General features: G+C 38.5%; 1 protein-coding gene across 2 annotated transcripts in view; it reads right to left on the bottom strand.

Annotated features, from left to right (window-relative positions):
• SMARCAD1 (SWI/SNF-related, matrix-associated actin-dependent regulator of chromatin, subfamily a, containing DEAD/H box 1) overlaps positions 1 to 20,050 on the bottom strand; it is a 36,884-nt gene extending 16,834 nt beyond the window's left edge. The window contains exons 1-8 of one of the 2 annotated variants that reach the window (XM_015861344.2): positions 19,734 to 20,050; positions 12,991 to 13,165; positions 11,257 to 11,434; positions 9,221 to 9,284; positions 5,781 to 5,869; positions 4,129 to 4,218; positions 3,650 to 3,734; positions 1,806 to 2,197 (exon numbers count right to left, since the gene is read on the bottom strand). In XM_015861344.2, the coding sequence (XP_015716830.1) occupies positions 1,806 to 2,197; positions 3,650 to 3,734; positions 4,129 to 4,218; positions 5,781 to 5,869; positions 9,221 to 9,284; positions 11,257 to 11,434; positions 12,991 to 13,165; positions 19,734 to 19,917 (1,257 nt within the window). In that variant the 5' untranslated portion in view covers positions 19,918 to 20,050. The remainder of the gene's footprint in view (positions 1 to 1,805; positions 2,198 to 3,649; positions 3,735 to 4,128; positions 4,219 to 5,780; positions 5,870 to 9,220; positions 9,285 to 11,256; positions 11,435 to 12,990; positions 13,166 to 19,733) is intronic. The other variant, XM_015861345.2, reaches the window with a different exon arrangement.
• Between the last annotated feature and the right edge of the window lie 480 nt (positions 20,051 to 20,530).

The following is a 20,530-nucleotide window of genomic DNA, read 5'->3' as shown; positions in this document are numbered from 1 at the left end:
TAAGCCATTTAATTGATGGAGAGGTAGGCTTTCCTATTAACACCCTTAATCTTCACCTCAGGCTGAGAGCTGTAAGATCTTCCTCAGTTTTCCTGAAGAGCAGCAACACTATCTAATGCTTTACAAAGTTGTTACAAAAGTAAAAGTTTCTGATACATTCATTGTAAAGGTTAAAAAATAAAACAACCAACAAACCAAACCTTAAAAACAAGCCAGTTTCTTTAAACGCCAGGACAACCAACTCACTACATTATTCTACCACTCTATTAATACATAGGAGCAAAACATAAATAAATAAATAAATAAAAGTGCTGGGCCACTGTGCTACTGGATCATTATAAAAAAAACTAAGTAACACTGATATTAAACATCTGCTAAAATTTGCTGCAAATCACTTCTACTCCAGGCAAGTATTCACAGTGCTACATAAACATGTAGCTGCTGACAGCAGCAACCTTTAGGAAAGAAAGATTTTGAACACGAACAGGCCCATACAGTTTTTCTGTTAAATATTTTACACAGAGAAAAAGAGAACAGCCCTGTAGCAAATATTTCTGCAGAGAATTAAGCTCAGGCAAAACCCAACAAGTTTAGAAAGGAATTGCCATATGACAGATGTTCTGTAAGAAGCCAAAGGCTTGAGGCAAAACGGATTTCTTTTGCAGAATATCTGTACTTCTCTCTTTTTTTTTCCCCCCCAAAGATCCTTCTCTTATCTCCCCCTTTTGCAACACAACGTACAAACATGATTTTGTATTCTTAAAAGTCTCTTTATCAACCCATACTGTTCTGTGGTAAGACACTTCACGCATCAAATAATACGTTATTGTTTTAGGAATATTGACGAAATCATATTCTGCTCTTACAAAAATACAAGCACATCTTGTATATGTTGATAAGGGTGGTTTCAGAACACTTACTGATGGAAAAAAAACATAGCAGTTACTCTTTAAGAGGGCCTACACAGAGCTATTGCCTTAAAATCCAAAGCACTAATAACTTAACCAAGACAGTCCGTAGTAAAGCACTCCAGATTTTTTATTGCTTCTCTCTGGTCTGATGTCTTGCAGTTAACTGAAATGCCTGAAAGTTGAAGGCAGCAAGCAATCCATGGGAAACATTTCATAGTAACATCCCAGTGAGAATAGATTATCTACTTACCAAGCGTTACTGCTTTCCCTTCTGTTGTGGATTGTGGCTTATCCTTCTGATGCTTTACCTTATTAATCAAAACACAGCAGTTTCCTCCACTAAAAAAAATGGCTGCACTGCTTAGCCAGCAAAACCATGCTAGAAACTAAGCTGCAGTAGAATAAAAAAAAAAAAAAAAAAAAAAAAGAGCAAAAGAGAGACGACAACTGATTCTTGTACGAGACTGAAAATAATCATGCTGGTATCTTAAGTAATGGAGCTACCAGCTACCCTTGGAGGAGGCTGCAATAAAGGTTCTGCCACATTCTTGTCATCTTCATGGGTTTTCAGCTAAAGCAGCTCAGAACAGGCTAGTAAACACCTCCTTCCTAAATGAAAGCTCTAATTTCTTCTTCTGCAGTGAAATCAACCAAGTTTCTATGCGAAAAAGTGAGTGGCAGTAATGTCAGCCAATCAGCTTGAGTTTTTCAGCAAAATCACCCCTTAATTCATTCAAAATTAGGTCATATGACACTATTTGAAATGCTATTGGCTTACAAAGAACATAGCATTTTAGCCTAATCAGGCTAAGGCCACCCATCTATGCCTCTCTAGACTGAAGACACCTTGACTCTAGGCATGCTGGGGATGTTAAAACAAGAATGCAGACTTACCAGAGCTTCCCAACTATTAAAGGGCCGGAGCGCTATTATCTTCTGAGCCTTTTTCTCAGAACACTGGGGAATCATAGTGAGTTCACTTGGGGAAGCATCTTGCAGGAAGCTAAGGATTTTACTTTTGTAAACACTCTCCACCAGTTCATCACCACTGCCATAGTCCTCATCTAGAGAGCTACCACCATCTTCGGCTGCTGACTCGTCCTCTGAGTCTTGTACTTCTGTTTTAGTGCTCCAAACATTTGCTTTGGCTTTATGCTTTTTCCTAAAGCAGTTCTGCTCTTTCCCAGAAAACTTCCGTTTCTGCTGCACTTTCTTCTTATCACTTCTGCTATTTGCAGAAACCTCAGTCCAGTCAGAAGCTTCACTTTGGGAAGGAAATTCCACGCCTACAGATGTGATATAGAGAAGGCAACAAGTCAATACATATTGGTTAAGGGCAAATAAAAACTCCATGTCCTTCCAAAATAAAATTTCGTATTAAAATATTAAGACTGTGTTTCATATCAACACACAATGCCTCAGCAACAGGTCTTAATAAGAGAAGAAAAAAAGCAGTAAATACCATTCCAGCCTATTTGAAACATGAGCAATATCGACTATGATTAGGTGAACACTTAATTTTTATACTGCTCAAATTACCTTAGAATACAAATGAGCAACAAGATGTCGTATGTGTGAGCTGCAGAAGCTTTGAGGTAAGAGCAGCCTTCAAAAAGTTTAAGAGCTCTGGTAACACTGCTGGAATGAGACACTGGTCCCCACTCGGCCCAACTGCCAGTAAATGAGTTCTGCTAATTTAAGTAAACAAACCTACTTTCATACACAGAAGTATAAATTCCATTTTATTGCTTCTCAGTACAGCATTAAAGATGGGATAAGAAAAAAAGCCACAAAACTGTTAAAAATAACTGGAAGAACAACATACTGTCAACTACAACAACTCTACTTTCTTGAACTAAGAAATAAATTATTTAGCTGTAAGCAAACCAGTCATTTTCAGAAGGATTTGTATGCTGTAGGCTTCCCTCCCTCTTTAGAAGTCACATGCATTGCTTTCTCTTCTGCCCAATGCCAGCTTGCTACTGGGTCACTCCAATCCCCAGGCTTTTCCTTCCGAATAATGAGAAAGTAAGCAACCAACTTTATGCATGCTGATAGCTCTCTTTCCTCTTGAAAGATATAAGAACGGAATCCTAACCACAAGAATACTGAAGGAGCTGATATAGCAAAACATATGCATTTCTGACAGCTGTCTAACACCGAAAAGTTATGAACTCAATAAATAGCGCTTAAGGTCTTACACACAGATCTTCCTGGGGCTATGGATTTTGCTCCCCACCACAATTAATGAACTGGTATGTATACATCTATTGCATAATTTAAGGTATGCTTTTAATACACATATATTTTTTAAACTACAGCATATTTTAAAAGGATGCAAGTACTGGCAATTAGTGATTAACAAATTATTCAAGTTAAAAGAAAAAGCAAACAAGCAGGATGGGAACAAGTGGCAGCTTTAATACATTTCAGAATATATTTTATGATATAGGTAAATGCAAATTCTTAAATAAATCTGCATTAGCAAGGCAAAGATACCAATCTCTACATTTATAGAGAAAAGGGTTAAAAAAAAAAAAAAGAAGATACTGAAAAGTAGAGAAATATCCAGTTTCTTTCTTTTGCCTCTACTCTCCTCCCCAGAGTACTATTTTCAAATATTAATTCAAGTTTCAAGATGTAGTGCAGCCAGGGTCATTACTGCTGGACATTAGAAAAGATACTGCAAGCGTGTTTCCTTTATCTTGGTATAAAATGGATTATAAATCTCTCTTTACCATCATTGTCTTCTGCGAAAACTCTCAGGGCCTCTTGTGCTTCATGAAGCACCCAGTTATGTTCCCGAAGTACATCTCTCAGGTCCTATAAAATAAGAAATTTTGCTTTATGACAAGGTAAGTAGACAGTGGATTTCTATATATACTGACATTGAGGCACTAACACTTTTAACTGCAGAAGGCAAATGACCACCCCCCCCCCCCCCCCCCCATTTTATCATAGGTTAAACTTTCTTATGCTAGGCGTGCCAACAGGACCAAAATACTAAGACAAAAAGTACTATGCAGCCTCGATTACTTCCAGCTGCTCACACTTCAGGGCAAAATACATTCCAAGAGCAGGAACAGTAAAGACCTTCCTACCACAGGCTCCATCTGAGAGTGCGGCTGGTGTAAGCATTGTGTCATTTGCACTTGAAGAACAGATACAGTGTTCTTCAGATGTCAAAATCTGATTTGCCATCAGGAGACACACTCACCTCCTTTTCTATGCCAGGGAATGTGCTTTGCAGCTTCTCTACAAGCATCTCTTGCTTCTCCCATTGTATTTCAGACTTTGACCCATCCAGCTATGTTACAAAAAAACCCAACAACAACAACAAAAAAACAAACAGGAAAATCAAACCAAAACAATACTGCTTACTTTTAACAAGCCACTCTAAATGACAAAAGCACTTAAGACAAATCCAAGTAGCAGGAATGATTTCTCATATATAAACAGTACTCAGGGCTAAAACTTTCAGGAGTGTAGAAAGTCTCTGGTCATGACAGACTGGCATTCTTTACTTGGTTATCGTGTACCATGAGAAGCTGCACACCACAACATAAATGATTTAGAAGCACCTAGCTTGTATTTCATTAAAATGCAAATTATAGTTAGCAGTGATTCTGCATAATACGTAAGGCAGAAGGCAGCAGTGCTAACATTCAAGAGGTACACAGTTAGTAAACTATCTTAACTGACTGTTATATTTAACCCACCAGAAGCTATAGATGTGTCAATTGAGTGCTTATACTAAGATCTATATATAAAAACCAATGTACAAAGACTGTGTACCAGAACCATCAAGTCACATAAAAACTTTGCACTATATTTTCAGTTGTCTCAGCTACACTAACAGCTACTCTAAATTCGAAAAAAAAGGGAGGCTGCTTAAGAACAAGTGCCAAAGCTTCTACATGCCACAAGCTGTTCTGTTATCTACTCAACACAAAGAATTATGCAAGCGTCTTTCATGAATGCAAAGTGTTTACCAATCTACATACCTACAGCAGAGATGCCATCATATCTGATACATATTTACTTAGCTGAATTATGTTATTTACTGGAAGAATATAAACCAGATCACCCAAAATTACTCCAGGTGGCAGAGGACATGGTTCCTACTCTCACTGACCTACAGGATCACTAACAGTAGAACTACGGTCAGCACAAAAATGGGAGCGCCCTGTTTTGCTCTAATGGAAGACAAAATTTAGTCACATTTCAATGCAGAGATAATTATTTGTTCTCATTATAGCCTTTTGTCCATGCAGTAAAATCCCCATTCTCAAATATTTTCCCATGTTTTCCAACAATGCATGGTGTGGAGGTGTGTAATACCAAACTGGGTGCACCAGGATCATCTACATAGTTCCTATTTATAAGCACAGGTCAAAGTAATCATTCCTTTTAACACAACCAATTCATTCTTTTTTGTAAGCAATCATTCTTTCCCAACCAAAGTGATTCTATGATTCTTTCACTCCTATAACACATGGTAACAGTAACACCAGATGTTGAACTCCACCTATTTGAGGAAAAACAAAGAATGATCTGATGAGGCAAGTTGCCTTATAGTTTTAAACTCCCACTGATGATCACGAGAACTGAACTGCACATACTGCTACTTGTCATCAAGTTCTACCACAGAAGCAATAGCAATGCACATACACTAAGGATTAAAACAAGTAACTTTCAGCATTGCCAAAATGCCAAAAAGAACGAAGCAGAAAACTCATCCAGAAGACAAGATTGAATTTGATAGAATTTTCTGATAACACATAGCAACTTCATGGTACAGCTGTCAGAGATCCAAGTTAGGCAGCCCCACTTACTTCATTGTGCTCAAACAGAAAAAACAATACTTACATAATCAGCTTTTGGCTTTTTTGTCATATGCTTATCACTCTCGTTGCCATTTATGTGAGAATCACTTAATCTCCTTTTACAAGAGGCAGCTTTAAAAAGTAAGAAGAAAAAAAAAATGGAAATTACTTTCATTACAAGTATTGCTTTCAATTACTTTCACATATAAGTAGGATCATTCAAACAACTACTGTAGTAGCTAGTTGTTAACAGCATATTTTTACCAGACTTCTGTAATAGGTTTCTACTACAGTCCATATGTATACAGAAATTCCAAGCAAAGCAACTACTAAAAATGTTTTTATTTACACATTTATGTATCCCCACGTTTTCTGCAGTACTTTAGCAGTTAAACAGGCAGCTTTGTCTTATGTGAAAGAACAGGCTTTGTTTTTTTGTGTTTGCTTTTTTTCTTTTAATTGCCAAGCATGTTACGCAGGAGTTGAATAAAGAAGCACTGCTGCCTTTTAAACAGGAGTAGTTTTCACAACAAAAGATAATCATATTTAAGCTGTATGTTTTTGGAAAGTTAGTACTTAACCAAGGCTATAATCCAACTGTGACTTAGAACATTTACATCATTCCCCATCTGGAAGTGCTGATGACTGATTTTTGGCTCAGATAATCACAGGAAAGGTTATTATCAAGCAGTTTTCAAAATTAAATCAAAGCCTTTGAAAGAAAACTATGCATAGTAAGACAGAGATAACTAATTATTAATGAACATTAAATAACCTATGAATAGCTTACATGAGTCAGAACTTTCTGAATACATTTGGGCCTGGGTGATTATCAGAGATGTTCATCTTAGCATTAAGATCTGTCCAGTCAGGTACATTTTCAGTTGCTACTTTGCACAGTTCATGAAGTTAAAAAAACATGATATAGCTGTTTCTCCACATTAACTTTGGTTGAAGCAACAACAGTTACTGGATGAATGCTCTCTTTTTACTATAGCCCAAAATATTTTAAATATTCCTAGTTGATGATCTGATTTATTACTGGCAGTCAATCTTCTTGGAGGACTTCCAATAGAGCTCTGATGTCTTACATCAGCATCTGCAGCGAACAAGCAGAGCTGATCTCACGCACATAGAAAGCACATTTGCTTTCAAATCTTTAAGACTGTCTGGAAGATCAAAACAGTTTTAATTGGTTTTTCGTAACTATCTACTTACTGTACAAACACTCTTTTTTGTGTGAAAATACTTTCATATAAGTTTTCTAATAGACTTATCTGCTCTCTGATGAGAAAGAGAAAACACGGTATGTAGACTAAAAAAATTAACATTTCTCAAGAAAACAGAAGCAAACCATCAGCAGTAACTAAATCTCCAGTAAATGAAATATCTAGCAAGATCAAGGCATCTACTAGTGAGACTTTCCAAAGCATGTGTTCTGTAGATCAATATAGACATATAGAAAATGCACATCTCAGAAAAAATCCTGCAAACACATTGATGAAGATAGCTCTCCTTCTGCATTCAGAGAACAATGCATTTCACTTCTCAGTCCAAGACATTCATTTAAACAATCTAGCCAGGAAAACTTAAAAACACTTGCAGCTTAGTAGTCAAATGTATCTTAGCCTTGTCTTCATATCAGGGCTAGGGGCAGCCAGGTTGCTGTTAGGTAAAGCACTAAAAATGTAAGCAGTATAACTCTTTAAGATCAACTACAACTGTATTCAAAGTGGTTAGTTGCAGACATAAACATGCAGTCCTCTCAGCCTTAAAAACACACATACTCCACATAAAAGTATTTCTAAGATCATCCTCTTTTGAAGTAATTGGCTGAATGAACATTGGTCTTTGGAGGAAAAATAAATAGATAAAACTGATTAAGAGCAATTTTAGTTTCAGTTGAGCCACAGTGGAGGATCTGAACAACCACGACCTCAGGAATCCATCACTATAAAATTACACAGAAATCATTCTGTGGACTTCCAAATGTAGCCACATCTACAACTGAAAAATAATTTCCTGAAGAGATTCACTTTGCAAGCTAGACATACATAACTATTGCTCCTTAGGCTAAGGAAGCATAGAACTTAGGGGATGAAGAAGTCCTGTGATGTCTAGACATGAATCTTCCTCAGAATGGAATCAGAGATCACGGGGCCTAGACTTTATCTTGTACTTCACTTCTCACCAAGTCAACACTTTGTAACAACTAAAACATATCATAAATCGACATGGATAAGCAGATGTTCAATAGCATCTCTACTTTAAAAAAAAAACAACAAAAAAAGTATCTAAAATGAGATGATTTATACCATCACTTTCAGGCATGCTCAATCTTAACTAAATATTTTTTATATAACAGCTGCAATCGAAAAGAATTTTGTTGCCAAGATTCTTCTGTGGGCCTTCACATTGAAAGCGTGTGAAGCAGCACACAGACTAACACAAAAATGTTGGACTAGATGATTCTTGTGGGTCCCTTCCAACTCTGGGTACTCTTATGATGTGAAATGGCCAGAAGGAAGAGCCTGGATACCAGAAATTGAAGTGCAATTTATTTACCATAAATCTTGGGAATGTGTACAAATATCTGAAGATGAAAATATGACAAGTACAACAGGGAGAACCATATCATTTATATTATAAATAAAAAATCATTTATACTATAAATGAAGTACAACTGTGTTCTCCTCATCACATGAGCTTCCTAGAGAGAATTTCCAAATCCACAGGGTACTTCATGAAAAGACACATGAATCACATAAAGCAAAACCAGGAATGATTGGAAATAGCTCTGGACTTAAGTGATATCAAAGAGAAAAACCCAAAGCCTGAAGTGATGACACTGACACATTTCCACATCTTGGGGTTATTTGATAACATCAAGAGGCTGCATGGATTCAGATGCAAAAAAAGAATGCCCTAAGAAAGCTGAAGGCTCAAAACATAGTTAAGGGGCTGTTCTGCCACAGGATTTGTCTAGTGATTAAGACCAATAGTTCTTATTCAAGATTGCAAGTAGAGAATTCACTCTGGTAACAGTGACAGAGCTGGGCACAAGTAAGAGTTACTACAGCGTAACTCATCAGATTTCTCACATACAACATTTAGAACTACTATCCTAACCTGTTACTGTCCACCTCAACTTCTGAGTAAAGAAGGAAGCAGTCAGTAACAACAAAAATCATTAAAGACACCAATCTTCAATCAGCAATCCTGATTTACATAGGAAAAAAAGACCAAAACCCTTTTGTTCCATCTTTGGATTTTGCTACACATCCACTTCTTGTGTTTCCCACTGAAAAGTCTGTGCTAATACAATAAACAAGCAGAATAACTTTTACTGTATGTTTTACCACTTTTCAAATACCACGGTCTGCACTCCCCTCAAGTTTACTTGGCAACTTAATTTCTGATTTGGCTGTAGTTTCTAAAGCGTTCCCCCTCCCCTTTCTTTAAAAAGCAAACAAACAAACATACCTTCATCACTGAACTTCAAACAAGCAGTTATCGCTTCATCCATTGAACGTGTTGAATTTACCAACTGAAAAAAAAAATAAATAGCTGCTAAGTGGTAAGATTTAACCCATTTCAACAGATGATAACAACTGTAAACAAGCAGGACCGAAATACACTTGGATAAATAAAAAACAAAAAAACATATACAAAAACACACATCAAAAAGATGTGTATTTTAAAATCCAAAACCAACACTTACAGGTTACTAAATGATATAGACTGAATACAACCATATCAGCTATATTTGGAAATATCTTATTTAAGTTGTTTTCCAGTAGGTTTTTAAACCTCATTTATGACTGCTCCCCCTGCCACCCCCTTCCTATTTCACAAATAATTTCAAGTAATTTCACAAATTACTTGAACTGCTTTTTCCAAAATCCCCTCATTGTTACTATTACAAAGTCAGATGATCCAAAACCAGATTATCCAAGAAGATGAACAGCTTAAGTCAGTAAGTTTGTATATGCTGTTACCTCATTATAGGTTGACTTTCTGAGATTATGTGCATGAAATTTAAATCATGCCTTCAAAAGGTTATCATCCTTGCAACTCTAAATTCTTCCTCCATCCACCTGTAATCTCAGCATATATTTTTTTACAAATTAATTGAATCTTGAGACTCATAAGTGCTGCTTTTTGCAGGTTTTTGCAAGTGTCACAACTCCAACAGAAGCAAATGGTTACAAACGCACAGAAACCTTTTGCATAAGGAATCCTGATTCCCATTTACCTTTGTAAACAATGCCTTGTAATTTTAATATAATTGCCATTATGAAAGGTTTACAGTAGGTATTGCCTACAGTTTTTCTTTAACAACATTCACCAGTCACATAGGGTTTGTCAGGACAAGCTGACCCAGATCCTTCGTGAACAATAGATTTGCCTACTATTCCATCTTCCCTCAAGTATGCTGACACCCCCTGATAATAAATAACAGCAGCACTACAAACCAGTACATAGTTAGAACCACCCCTGAAGTTACTCCTCACTGAAGCCACAAAACTGCATCAGACACATCATACAAGTGTCATTTCTAGTTAGTTTCTAAGCTACAATGAATCATGATCACCCTGTGCTTTAAATACATCCTACGTGGTAATTCAAACACTCTGGGTATTTGTAGCCTAATTTCTCCAAGAGCAAAAATTAAATAAAACCCAAAGTAGTATTTGCAATCCCTTATTTCTTCCTCAGGCTGTAACTTAAAGCTTGACCCACTAAGAAAAAAACAAACAAACCCCAAAAAACAATGAAATTTCTGTATTTTTAAAATGCCATTTCAACCAGGAAACTTGACAGATTAATTTAAACACATTTGGTATTGAAAACTAAAGTTACTGAAAAAAATATCAGCCCTAAGAGGTAACGTTCCTGAAGATACATTTTTCTGTACTGAAGATAATTTCACCATAGTAAGTTATAGTAACATGATGGTAAATTTGTGATGTATACTGGAGAATAGCAAAGAGTATCTCAGTTTTATATGGCAGCATAATCATTAGAAATAACTATAATTTCAAATGTACTCTTTTTACCACACTTTCATACTTTAAGTATTAAAGTTGAAGAAAGCAAGAGGGAAGTGTTTCAACTATTGAAGATGGCAACGATAATTTCCTTAACTCTGCATTCAACCAGTTAACTGCATTCCAAACATTATCAGTAGCTATCAATCAAGATAGTTATAAGTCAGGTTGAACGTCAAGACAAAACAGAGAAATTTACTATACCCTAGAATTCAATGTTGAAGAGATTTATGTGTTTGGGTTGGTTTTTTTTGTTAACAAATATCTGTACAGATACACACATGCACTTGAACAACAAAAAAAATGAAATAAACTTCCATGGTTGTAGTTCCCCTAAAACAAATACTACTTTCATATACGCTTTTGTTAATAAGAATCAAGGCTCTTCTCTATTGCAGTGCCCAAAGCATAGGAATACTGCCTACAAAATAGTTATCAAAATAAAAAATAAGAACAAAGAATTATTACTTGTAACAAATCCTGGTCACTCCTCTGAGGAAAAAGTTCCTTCAGTGTTTGTAGCTTTGCATTTCTGATGTCTTCCTCAGTATCTTCCTGCAAGTCAATTAGTTGGTCCCTGTTGTTGGCGTAAGATGCCTTCTGTTGCTGAAACACAGGCTCGTCATCTTCTGATGAGTCTTCTGAGCTATGATGTACGAGGGGCAAGGAAAGTATTAAAATTGTTGTTTCTTGTATTTATTCTGCCAGAGTGCCATTGTAAAAGCAAACAAGCAGGATCACACGAGCTGAAATTAACGTTACTAAAGGTTAAGTTATACTCAAATATGTATTATTTTTTAAAAGTTGCCACCCTGTAAGCATATAAAACATCTTTTTTTGATGTATCTTTCCTTAGTGGATGCAATAGGCAAACTGCATTACAATTTTGCAAATAACAGTAATACGCTACTTATACACTTATATCACTAAAAAGCTATTACAGTAACAACGGTCATAACAAAGAATAATTCAAATCCCTCTTCAAACCACCAGTCAGTCTAGCCGTAAGCTTCAAAGGACAAATCAGCATACCCTTAAACTCTCAGAAAAAGGGCACACTGAAATTCGTTAGCATATTTCAGATATTCCTGCCTTGAAAGTTCCCTTACAAACTGCATATAAAAAAAGAATATCAATTGAAATTGACATAGTAAAATTAATGATCCCATCTCTTCTTATCAGGGATTAAAATCTAGATACTTGTCAACAAAGAAGAAGTGCACACGTTATCTTTTCTATAATCTCATTCTTCACAAGCATGAAGAAATGCTCAAATAACCACTAAAAGAATATGACTCTGAGCCACAAAGTCTTGTGTTAAGAGTTCTGTGTTTTCAGCAAAGCTCAAATAGCTAATTCCTGCCATGGTCTTAAGTCCAGTCTATTAGCACAATGCCACTTGTGAAGTAGCTCAGTGGATTAGGTATACATTGATTAGCACACGAGACAATGAGCTGTGATGAAGTGTTAAGCACTGAGATACTTTGTGCACTGAAGGAATAAGAAAGAGCATGAGAGGATGTGGCTCATGTCAGGCAGCTATGATTTAACCCTGCAGGCAATTAAACATCTCACAGCCTGTTGAGCACACAGCCTTTCACTCACTCCCTTCAACCTCCCACCCCTCTGATGGGACAGGGGAATTGAAATTTGTGAGTTGAGATAAAAACTATTTACTAAGAGAGAAAAGAAAGAGAGAAATAATATATATTTACAAAACAAGTGATACAGAATCACCTACCAACTGATGCCCAGGCAGACCCTAAGCAGCAGTTGCCCTCAAAGCCAATTCCCCAAGTTTTTTTTGGTTTTTTGGTTTGTTTCATTTGTTTTTTCCCCATGATGCCATAATGGGATGGAATATTCCTTTGGCCAGTTTAGGCCAGCTGTCCTGTCTCCTCCCAGCTCTTTGTGCCCCCTCAGTCCCTCTCATTGGCAGGACAGTAGAAAAAGATGAAAAACTGAAACATCTTGGCTCTGTGCCACACTCCTTGAAAAAACAAAAACATACCCATGTTATCAATGTGTTTTTTTTCCCAAAGCCAAAACATAGCATCATAACAGACACTATAAAGAAAATCAGTAAAGTTTAGGTAGGAGAGGGTAAATCGCAAACCAGAACCTAGCATATTATTCTGAATTCAATATTACAATTGAGAACATTGCATCAACTTGCATAAACATTACTAGCTCAAACCTTACATTAAAATCACATCTTTCCTTGGAACCTTGTTTTCTTTTGAAGCACTGACTTTTATCGGTACTTCATCATCACTGTCTGAAGACACATCTAGGAAATGTACCCCTCTTTGATGCTTGAAATAAGACTGCTCCCTCGTCCTCTCAGCTTCCGGAGTTTCCGGGATGCTCGAGTACCCTGTAGCCATTTAAATAGGAAAAAAGAAGGGTGAAAATGACTTAGAATTTGAAATATTTATATATGCTATATAAGTATATATAAGTATATATATATGCTATATAAGTATATATATATATATATGCTATATAAGTATATATATATATATACTTAAAGTATCAGACACAACAAGCAGAACTCGCATCTCCATGCATGGAGAACTTCAATGAGTGGTATTCTTTAAAGCAGTGACTTACCTGATTAAAACAGCCTCAGCAATTTTATTTCTAACAAATATAGGTTTGTATACTGCAAAACATAAAGATTAAAAGGCCACGTATTTCAGGCTAGTTACTGTTTCATTTTTTGTTTATTTTTGGCAAAACAAACAGCAAAATCTTCTGAGCTACTTCCAAGCTAAGCAGGACATGGATAGATAAATACCAGCATTTCTGATGGCTGATTTATGTCTGTCACAGTTTTTCAGGAAGGGAATGCCAGTATTAGATGGAAGAAGATCAGGAAGCTACTGTGGGAAGCTTAACAGATAAATCTTCACCAGTCATTTCTATACAGTGCTCCAGATGATTCAAACTTTTCAAACTTTGACACTTCCAAATTTGGATGCACGATGTGTAGCAATGCAGGTTTTGCCTTTCTTTCATACCAAAGAACATCCTGTTTCCCATGCTACAGGTGAGTTCTGCTTTCTATCTGCTGCTGCTATTACCTCATCCATGCTCATTTCTCTGCTGATGAATCAAAAGCAGCAACCAGAGATGAGCAACGATAAGAACTGAAGACATAACATCTAGCTTCCTGAACATGGCATGGCAGGATTTCATTCTTGCCACCATTCAAGAGTCAGCTAGCTACTGTTGTCAGTAAGACAACTGGAAACCAAACCTCATGTTCCCCTTACAGAACAGCAGTCATTGCAACCAGTCTGAGGGGCCAACCAAGAACATGCCCTTGCTAACAAAAGCCTCTACACTTGCTCAGCTCCCTCTACAACTGTCCCCAGATGCAAAACCAGAGCTCTGAGTTCTCTTCAGATGAATACAGCTGCAACCCCAACACAAAACCTGGCAGCATGCTTCAGTACCCTCTGTTTCAAGATGCATTTGCCATGAGCTGCCTCACACATGGAGAGATGAGTGACTTGGAGCCTTCATTCCCTGCCAGGCTTTTTGGTCACTTAGCACAAGGCAGGCTAGCCCACTCTCCTATTTACCAACAGTTAAATGGATACAGCTACAGAGCTCCCCCTTTTTGCCCCCTTATTCCTCTATTTTCCTTACACTTGCTCCTCCTCAAACCAATCCCCCCTCCTTTCCCCACCTTTGGCCCCCTCCAAACATATCATAAAAGGTTTCATAAAATCCTAAAGAAGTCTTTATCCACATGCCCCTAAAAGCCTCATGCCTCCAAAGACCATCAGAATGATGCTCCCAAGAGCCTCTCTACTAATGGTGACAGGAATCATATTCAACCCATGGGACTGACGGCTTTCCTATGACAGCCATAGGAGTAACTGGGATAGGGTGCTGGGGCTCTCCCACCCACCTCTGTGCACCCATCTCTGTGGAGATGAGCCTTTCACTCCATGACAGAACATAAGAAACTCCATTTGTTCAGTCAGTACAGAACTAACAGGAGCTCTGCACTGCTAACAATTTCTGATTTACACTGTAACAGGACAGAATACAAAGAAGTGCACAGCATAATAGGTATATTTTATTATGAATGATGACAGACAGTAATATACTTTGGACTGGGATGGCAGATGGGTGGAAAAAAATAATACTCACCTCCTACTACAGAGAAACCTGAATTCAGAATAAGAAAATAGACCAAATCAATTACACCAGGTAAGGCCAGGAGACAGCTAGAGAACTCGTGGGAGGGCTGAGTTCTAATGATGTAACTGTCAGTTAAAGCCCTTGTATAAATGCATTTTATATATTCAACATGTAAATACAGTGTCATGTGCACACTTTTCTCTCTAGCGCACCAAACCCTTCTTAAAATTCACGTCCCTATGAACCAAACACCAGTGTTTTTTTCTTAGTTGCCAAATCTGGAAACAGAGAGCTGTAAATAAAGGCAGCTTCTTCTGCTCTTGTCATTTAACACAGGAGGAAAAAAAAAAAAAAAAGCTCAGCTCAGTTATCACAGAGTAATCTCAGTTCCCACAGCTGAAACCAGAATTCAGTTGCTAGCCAAGGCAGAAGTGACCTACAGATAATCAAATTCATTCCTTTATGAAAATAAATAAATAAATAAAAATCTCGGTTTTAAGCAAATTACCATGAAAATTTCAATCACTTTCAGATGAGATAGAAGATTACTGTAATGATTTTCAAGACAGTCAAGTGACTCAGAAAAGCAGCATCAATCTGCCTGAGGACAGGAATGCCTTACAGAGGGACCTGGACAGGCTGGATTGCCAGGCTGAGGCCAGTGGGATCAAGTTCATAAGCATCAAGTGTCGGGTCCTGCACTCTGGCCAAAATAACCCCAGGCAACCCTACTGGCCTAGGGAAGGGCAGATAGAAAACTACATGGAAGAAATAGGCCTGAGGCAGTTGGTCAGCACTCAGCTGAACATGAGCCAGCAGGGTGCCCATGTGGCCAAGAAGGCCAACAGCATTCTGGCACACATCAGAAATAGCACAGCCAGCAGGACCAGCCACACCTCCAGTACTGGGTTCAGTTTTGGGCCTCTCACTACAAGAAATTCATTGAGGCCCTAGAGTGTCCGAAGTAGGGCAACAAAGCTGTGAAGGCTCAGGAGCACAAGTCTTATGAAGAGCAGATAAGGGAACTGGGATTATTCAGTCTGGAGAAGAGAAGGCTCAGAGGAAACCTCTCTGCAACAACCTGAAAGGATGCTGTAGCAAGAAGTTGGCCTCTTGACCCAAGTAGTTAGTGACAAGGCTAGCGGGAACAACCTCAAGCTGTGACAGGAGGATCAGGCTGGATATGAGGAAAAACATTTTCACAAAAAGAGTGGTAAGGAATTGGAACAGGGTGTCCACGGAACTCACCATCCCTGGAAATGTTTAAGTAAAGGGTAGATGTAGTACACAGGGACATGGTTTAGTGGGGAAATACTGGTGGTGGGTAGGCCAGATGACCTTAGAGGTCTTTTCACACATTAATGATTCCACGTTATCTTGAAAAGCCCATACACACATAAACTTAATAAGGGCAGCCTAAAGAGCACCACTAGTTCTGGAGTAATAAATGTCCTAAAACAGGCCTTCCTTCAACCAAGAACACCACAATAGCAGCAGGAAGCTCCTCATCTGTATCTATCCATATGTAAAAGGAGACACACTGTCCTTTTGCTTGTCTAATTTGCTTATGTGAATATCACATATATGCAGAAGTTTTAAGGAGAACATGAAAGAGACAGTGGGGTAAGTATCACATATTTCTTTTATTTAAATGCAAAGATGTGGGTAATTACTCTCTAGCTTCAAGGTTATCAAGTTGGGCTGGCAAAGCAAGGGTTATCACAGTAACATGGAACTGACAGGCGTTAATACAAGAATTTAATAGAAATAACAAAGCATCTTTATAAGTAATGAGATGTTCTGGCTCTACTGAATTAAGAAAACTGATAGAGGCCATTTTCATGCTCTTTATTAGAGTACGTTTCAAATATACTCCTCCCACAAGCAGCACAATATGCAGTTGGCAGGTACTCATGAAACCTTCACTAAGCATCCTTAACGGATTTAAACTGAGTTTACAAAAATAACACAACCTTAAAAATTATTTTATTCCTTAGAACAAGCCTTGGAAGAAGTGTAGAGTTAAATAAAAAAGTGTATTTACTGCTTCACTTAGGCTCTCTTCAATTTATTTGTATTTTAAATAACAGTTACTCTTCCTGACAGCTCCTAACTCTCATAACTATGAAATACTGAACTGCCTGGAAAAGGCATCCTCTCTCTCAGAAAAGCACTACCCCCTTCCTCCATCTATTCCACTGAACAGAATCCCCTAACAGCTAACAGGAGAAATGGGGGGGGAAGAAAAAGAACAAAAACAGTCACATATGGAATAGGAGGAGTGTTTCCAATGTATTTAGAGCAAGTTATAACCCTGTATAGCAGTAATCATTTAAACAGTTATTGCCACAGCATGTAATTATTGGAGGCAGAATTCCCTGATTGCAGATGATTAAAGGGGACTTTTAAGAAATGCCTGTAATCACAGGATCGATGTCTGCCTGTAAGGTCAGAAATAAGAAAACACTGAAGTAACCCTACACAGGCAGAAACATTCCCAATGCAAGCAACAATGTGAACACCAAAATCCAAGTGTTCAATCGTTTGCATTTTAGACCTGAATTATACAAAGAGGTTATCAACAACAACAGTCAATCATCAAAAACATCACTGTATACCTTGGCCTAATTTCATCTACAACTTTTATTTCCATTCAGTGTTGAAGTTCTATAAGCACACTTTCCGAACACAAATCTTATGTTGGAATTCTTGATTGTAACTCTTCTAATCATGTAGTTCTACCACAGTTCAGCTCCATTTCCACAACTGGAACAATCTCACCATTTCAGTACGCAATTACATAATTAAAAATGCCTAATTGAAAATTAAGATGACAGCTTCACCATATAATAAAATCAAATGTGCATTATTTATTTAGCAATACCAATTTCTACAGAGAAGTTCAGTAAAGTATTCCAATGCATTTTCCCAGCTTTTTAGAGAGGCACCTCTCTGATGCAATCCAGTAGCTGCCTCTCAGTGGTTGATGGCTCTACCATCCTCTCTCAGTGAAGTGATGTTCAGAACCAGTTACCTCCAACTTGGCTGTAAAGTGGCTACAAGCCCACATAACTTTCAAAATGTACAAGCATATAGAGATGACCAATTCTGCTCATCATACTGAGAACTACTTGTTGAAGTGTAAGGTACTTATGTCCCATACAAAGCAACAAGGAGCATCGCATACCTGGGGTGCACGACATTCCACCCATATTAGTTTACTATGGCAAAACCAATTTGCTTACATTTTTAGCAGAAGAGAGAACACATAGTGCCAGAAACAGGCCATTTTTTCATCTCTTCCACAGTAATACAGTAATTAATAATAGGTACCTATTTTAATTAATTCAAAGAGAGAAAAACTCTACCTTCTTAACATCGATTAGGAAACAAGGAGAATATTCCTTCCCTTCCACTCCATCCATCCTTTGTCCTACCTATGCAGTAACTAACAAGTCAAGGCTTTCATCCCTTTATTTAGAAACATGAAGCCTTCATTGATATTGAAAACACTGAAGCTGTATATCATAATTCACAGAAAAATAAATATCTACCTACCACAGCATTGCTGGGAGGACCTGTGAAAGAAAAAGCAACTCCTCCCTTACAAGAAAAGTTCTCTTATCATATAGATAAGACACTGCAATAAACAGTCTTACAAGAGTAAGCTGCATGCGGAACAAATGATGTTTAACAACACCAACGGATATTGTTGCTCCCTCATTACCTAAACCCATAATCAAAGCCTGTCTGATCTCTCCAATGATACTTCTATCTTGACACCTGTATCGGAAGTTATACAGAATAAGAACATCCAAGGTGTATAAAACAAACAGCAACAAATACTTTTAGTTCTTCCATTCCCACACTCTCAAAAGCAGAAAAGCTATCAGTACAATAAAGAAGGAAAGACTTCATGAGTGATTATGCAGTTGAGAGCCACTACAGCGGCACACTGGTATCAACTGATGAATCCAAACACAACTCCAATACATCAGCCAAATAAGCTAATCAAGTTCCATATAAGCAAGGTGTGTTTTTCAGATTTTCATTAAAAACATAATCTATTACCAGAAAATGGGACAAACATTGCTGCAAAACTATCAACACTATCAGTTCCTGATAACAAGCAACAGGCATCTCTGCAAAACCAGGCCAAGCGGAAAGACAAAAGCAAGAACAAACACCTGGCTTCAGCTTTATCTGTCATATCCCACGCTGCATTCATAGAATCATAGAATGGCCTGGGTTGAAAAGGACCACAATGATCATATAGTTTCAACCCCCATGCTGTGTGCAGGGTCACCAACCACCTGAGCAGGCTGCCCAGAGCCACATCCAGACTGGCCTTGAAAGCCTCCAGAAATGGGGCATCCACGTCCTCTGCGGGCAACCTGTTCCAGTTCATCTCAGACTATAATGGAAAAGTTACTTCTATATAAGATTGCATTTATAGTAAAACCTTTTAAAGCCTTACTATACTTCATTAGTTTAAGATGAGCATCAATAAACAGGAAAGCTTTGTGTATATTAAACCAAGCCTGCCTAGTGAATTTAATTCATTTCATCTCTGCTTATCAGGTGACCATGGATGCACAGATTCAAGCAGAACGTGCACTGTGCAAATGCTTCTGTGAAAACTGATGTGAAACACACGTGTACAGGGAAGGACCTTTATAAAGCAATCAACAACAAAAAACCAGCACAGGAAGGGCACAGTGCTTTACTTGTAGCGATGCAGCACTCACCCTGCACTGCACACACAACACTGTTGTGTTCTGACTCACCTGCTGCCTCCAAAGCCGGGCTGCCCGGCCTGCTGCTCCCCGCAGTGCTGTTCCCCCCGCCTCCAGCAGCAGGGCTGCCTTCCTCCTGGGCCTGTGCAGCAGCAGCAGCAGCAGGCCGCCCATCCTTCTCCTCGCTTGCCCTCCTCTTCTCGTAGCGGAAGCGGTCCAGGTTGAACAGACTCATCGGGTCAGCCTGGCGTCCCTCACCGCGTAAGGGGAAAAGCGGGAAACGCAGACGCGGAGCAGCGGCAGGTAGCGCCGACCCGCACCTACCGACACACGGCCAGGCGCGGCGCTGCCTTGTGACGTCGCCGCCCAACAGCGCGCCCAAGCAACGGACGCGTGCGCTTTGCTCCGCGGGGGTGGGGCCGCCCCATGCGTGCGCCGGGAAATGCTGCTCGGGATCACCCAGCAATGAGATGGAAGGTTTAGGGCAGTAGGGATGGAGAACATAAAGCTGCTCCTGTTATAAGCCCACAGTCCTGTTTGAATGTGACCTTCGTGTCACGGGGTGCGCTCTTTGCCATTATAACCTTAATGACACAGCTCAGTGCTCAGCAAACATTCACACAATCAGGTGATCCAGCACATTTATACCTTTTTTGTCCTGAAAGCATCAAGGAGAAGCGGTTTGTGCTCTTGTGCCTATCATTTCTGTCTTCTCTTATTCCAGACATAGTGCAGTTAGGAGCAAGAATATAGAGCTGAGCACTGGACAGGTAAATAAGTTACATAATCAAGCACTAAGGATCAAAAGGATTTGGAAAAACCTCTTTCCAAACCAAGCTCTGGGAAAG

This window comes from Coturnix japonica, chromosome 4 (genome assembly GCF_001577835.2).
Source record: "Coturnix japonica isolate 7356 chromosome 4, Coturnix japonica 2.1, whole genome shotgun sequence".
NCBI classification, from domain to species: domain Eukaryota; kingdom Metazoa; phylum Chordata; class Aves; order Galliformes; family Phasianidae; genus Coturnix; species Coturnix japonica.
Note: the sequence above shows the minus strand (reverse complement) of the source record. Positions and strands in the feature narration are given on the sequence as shown.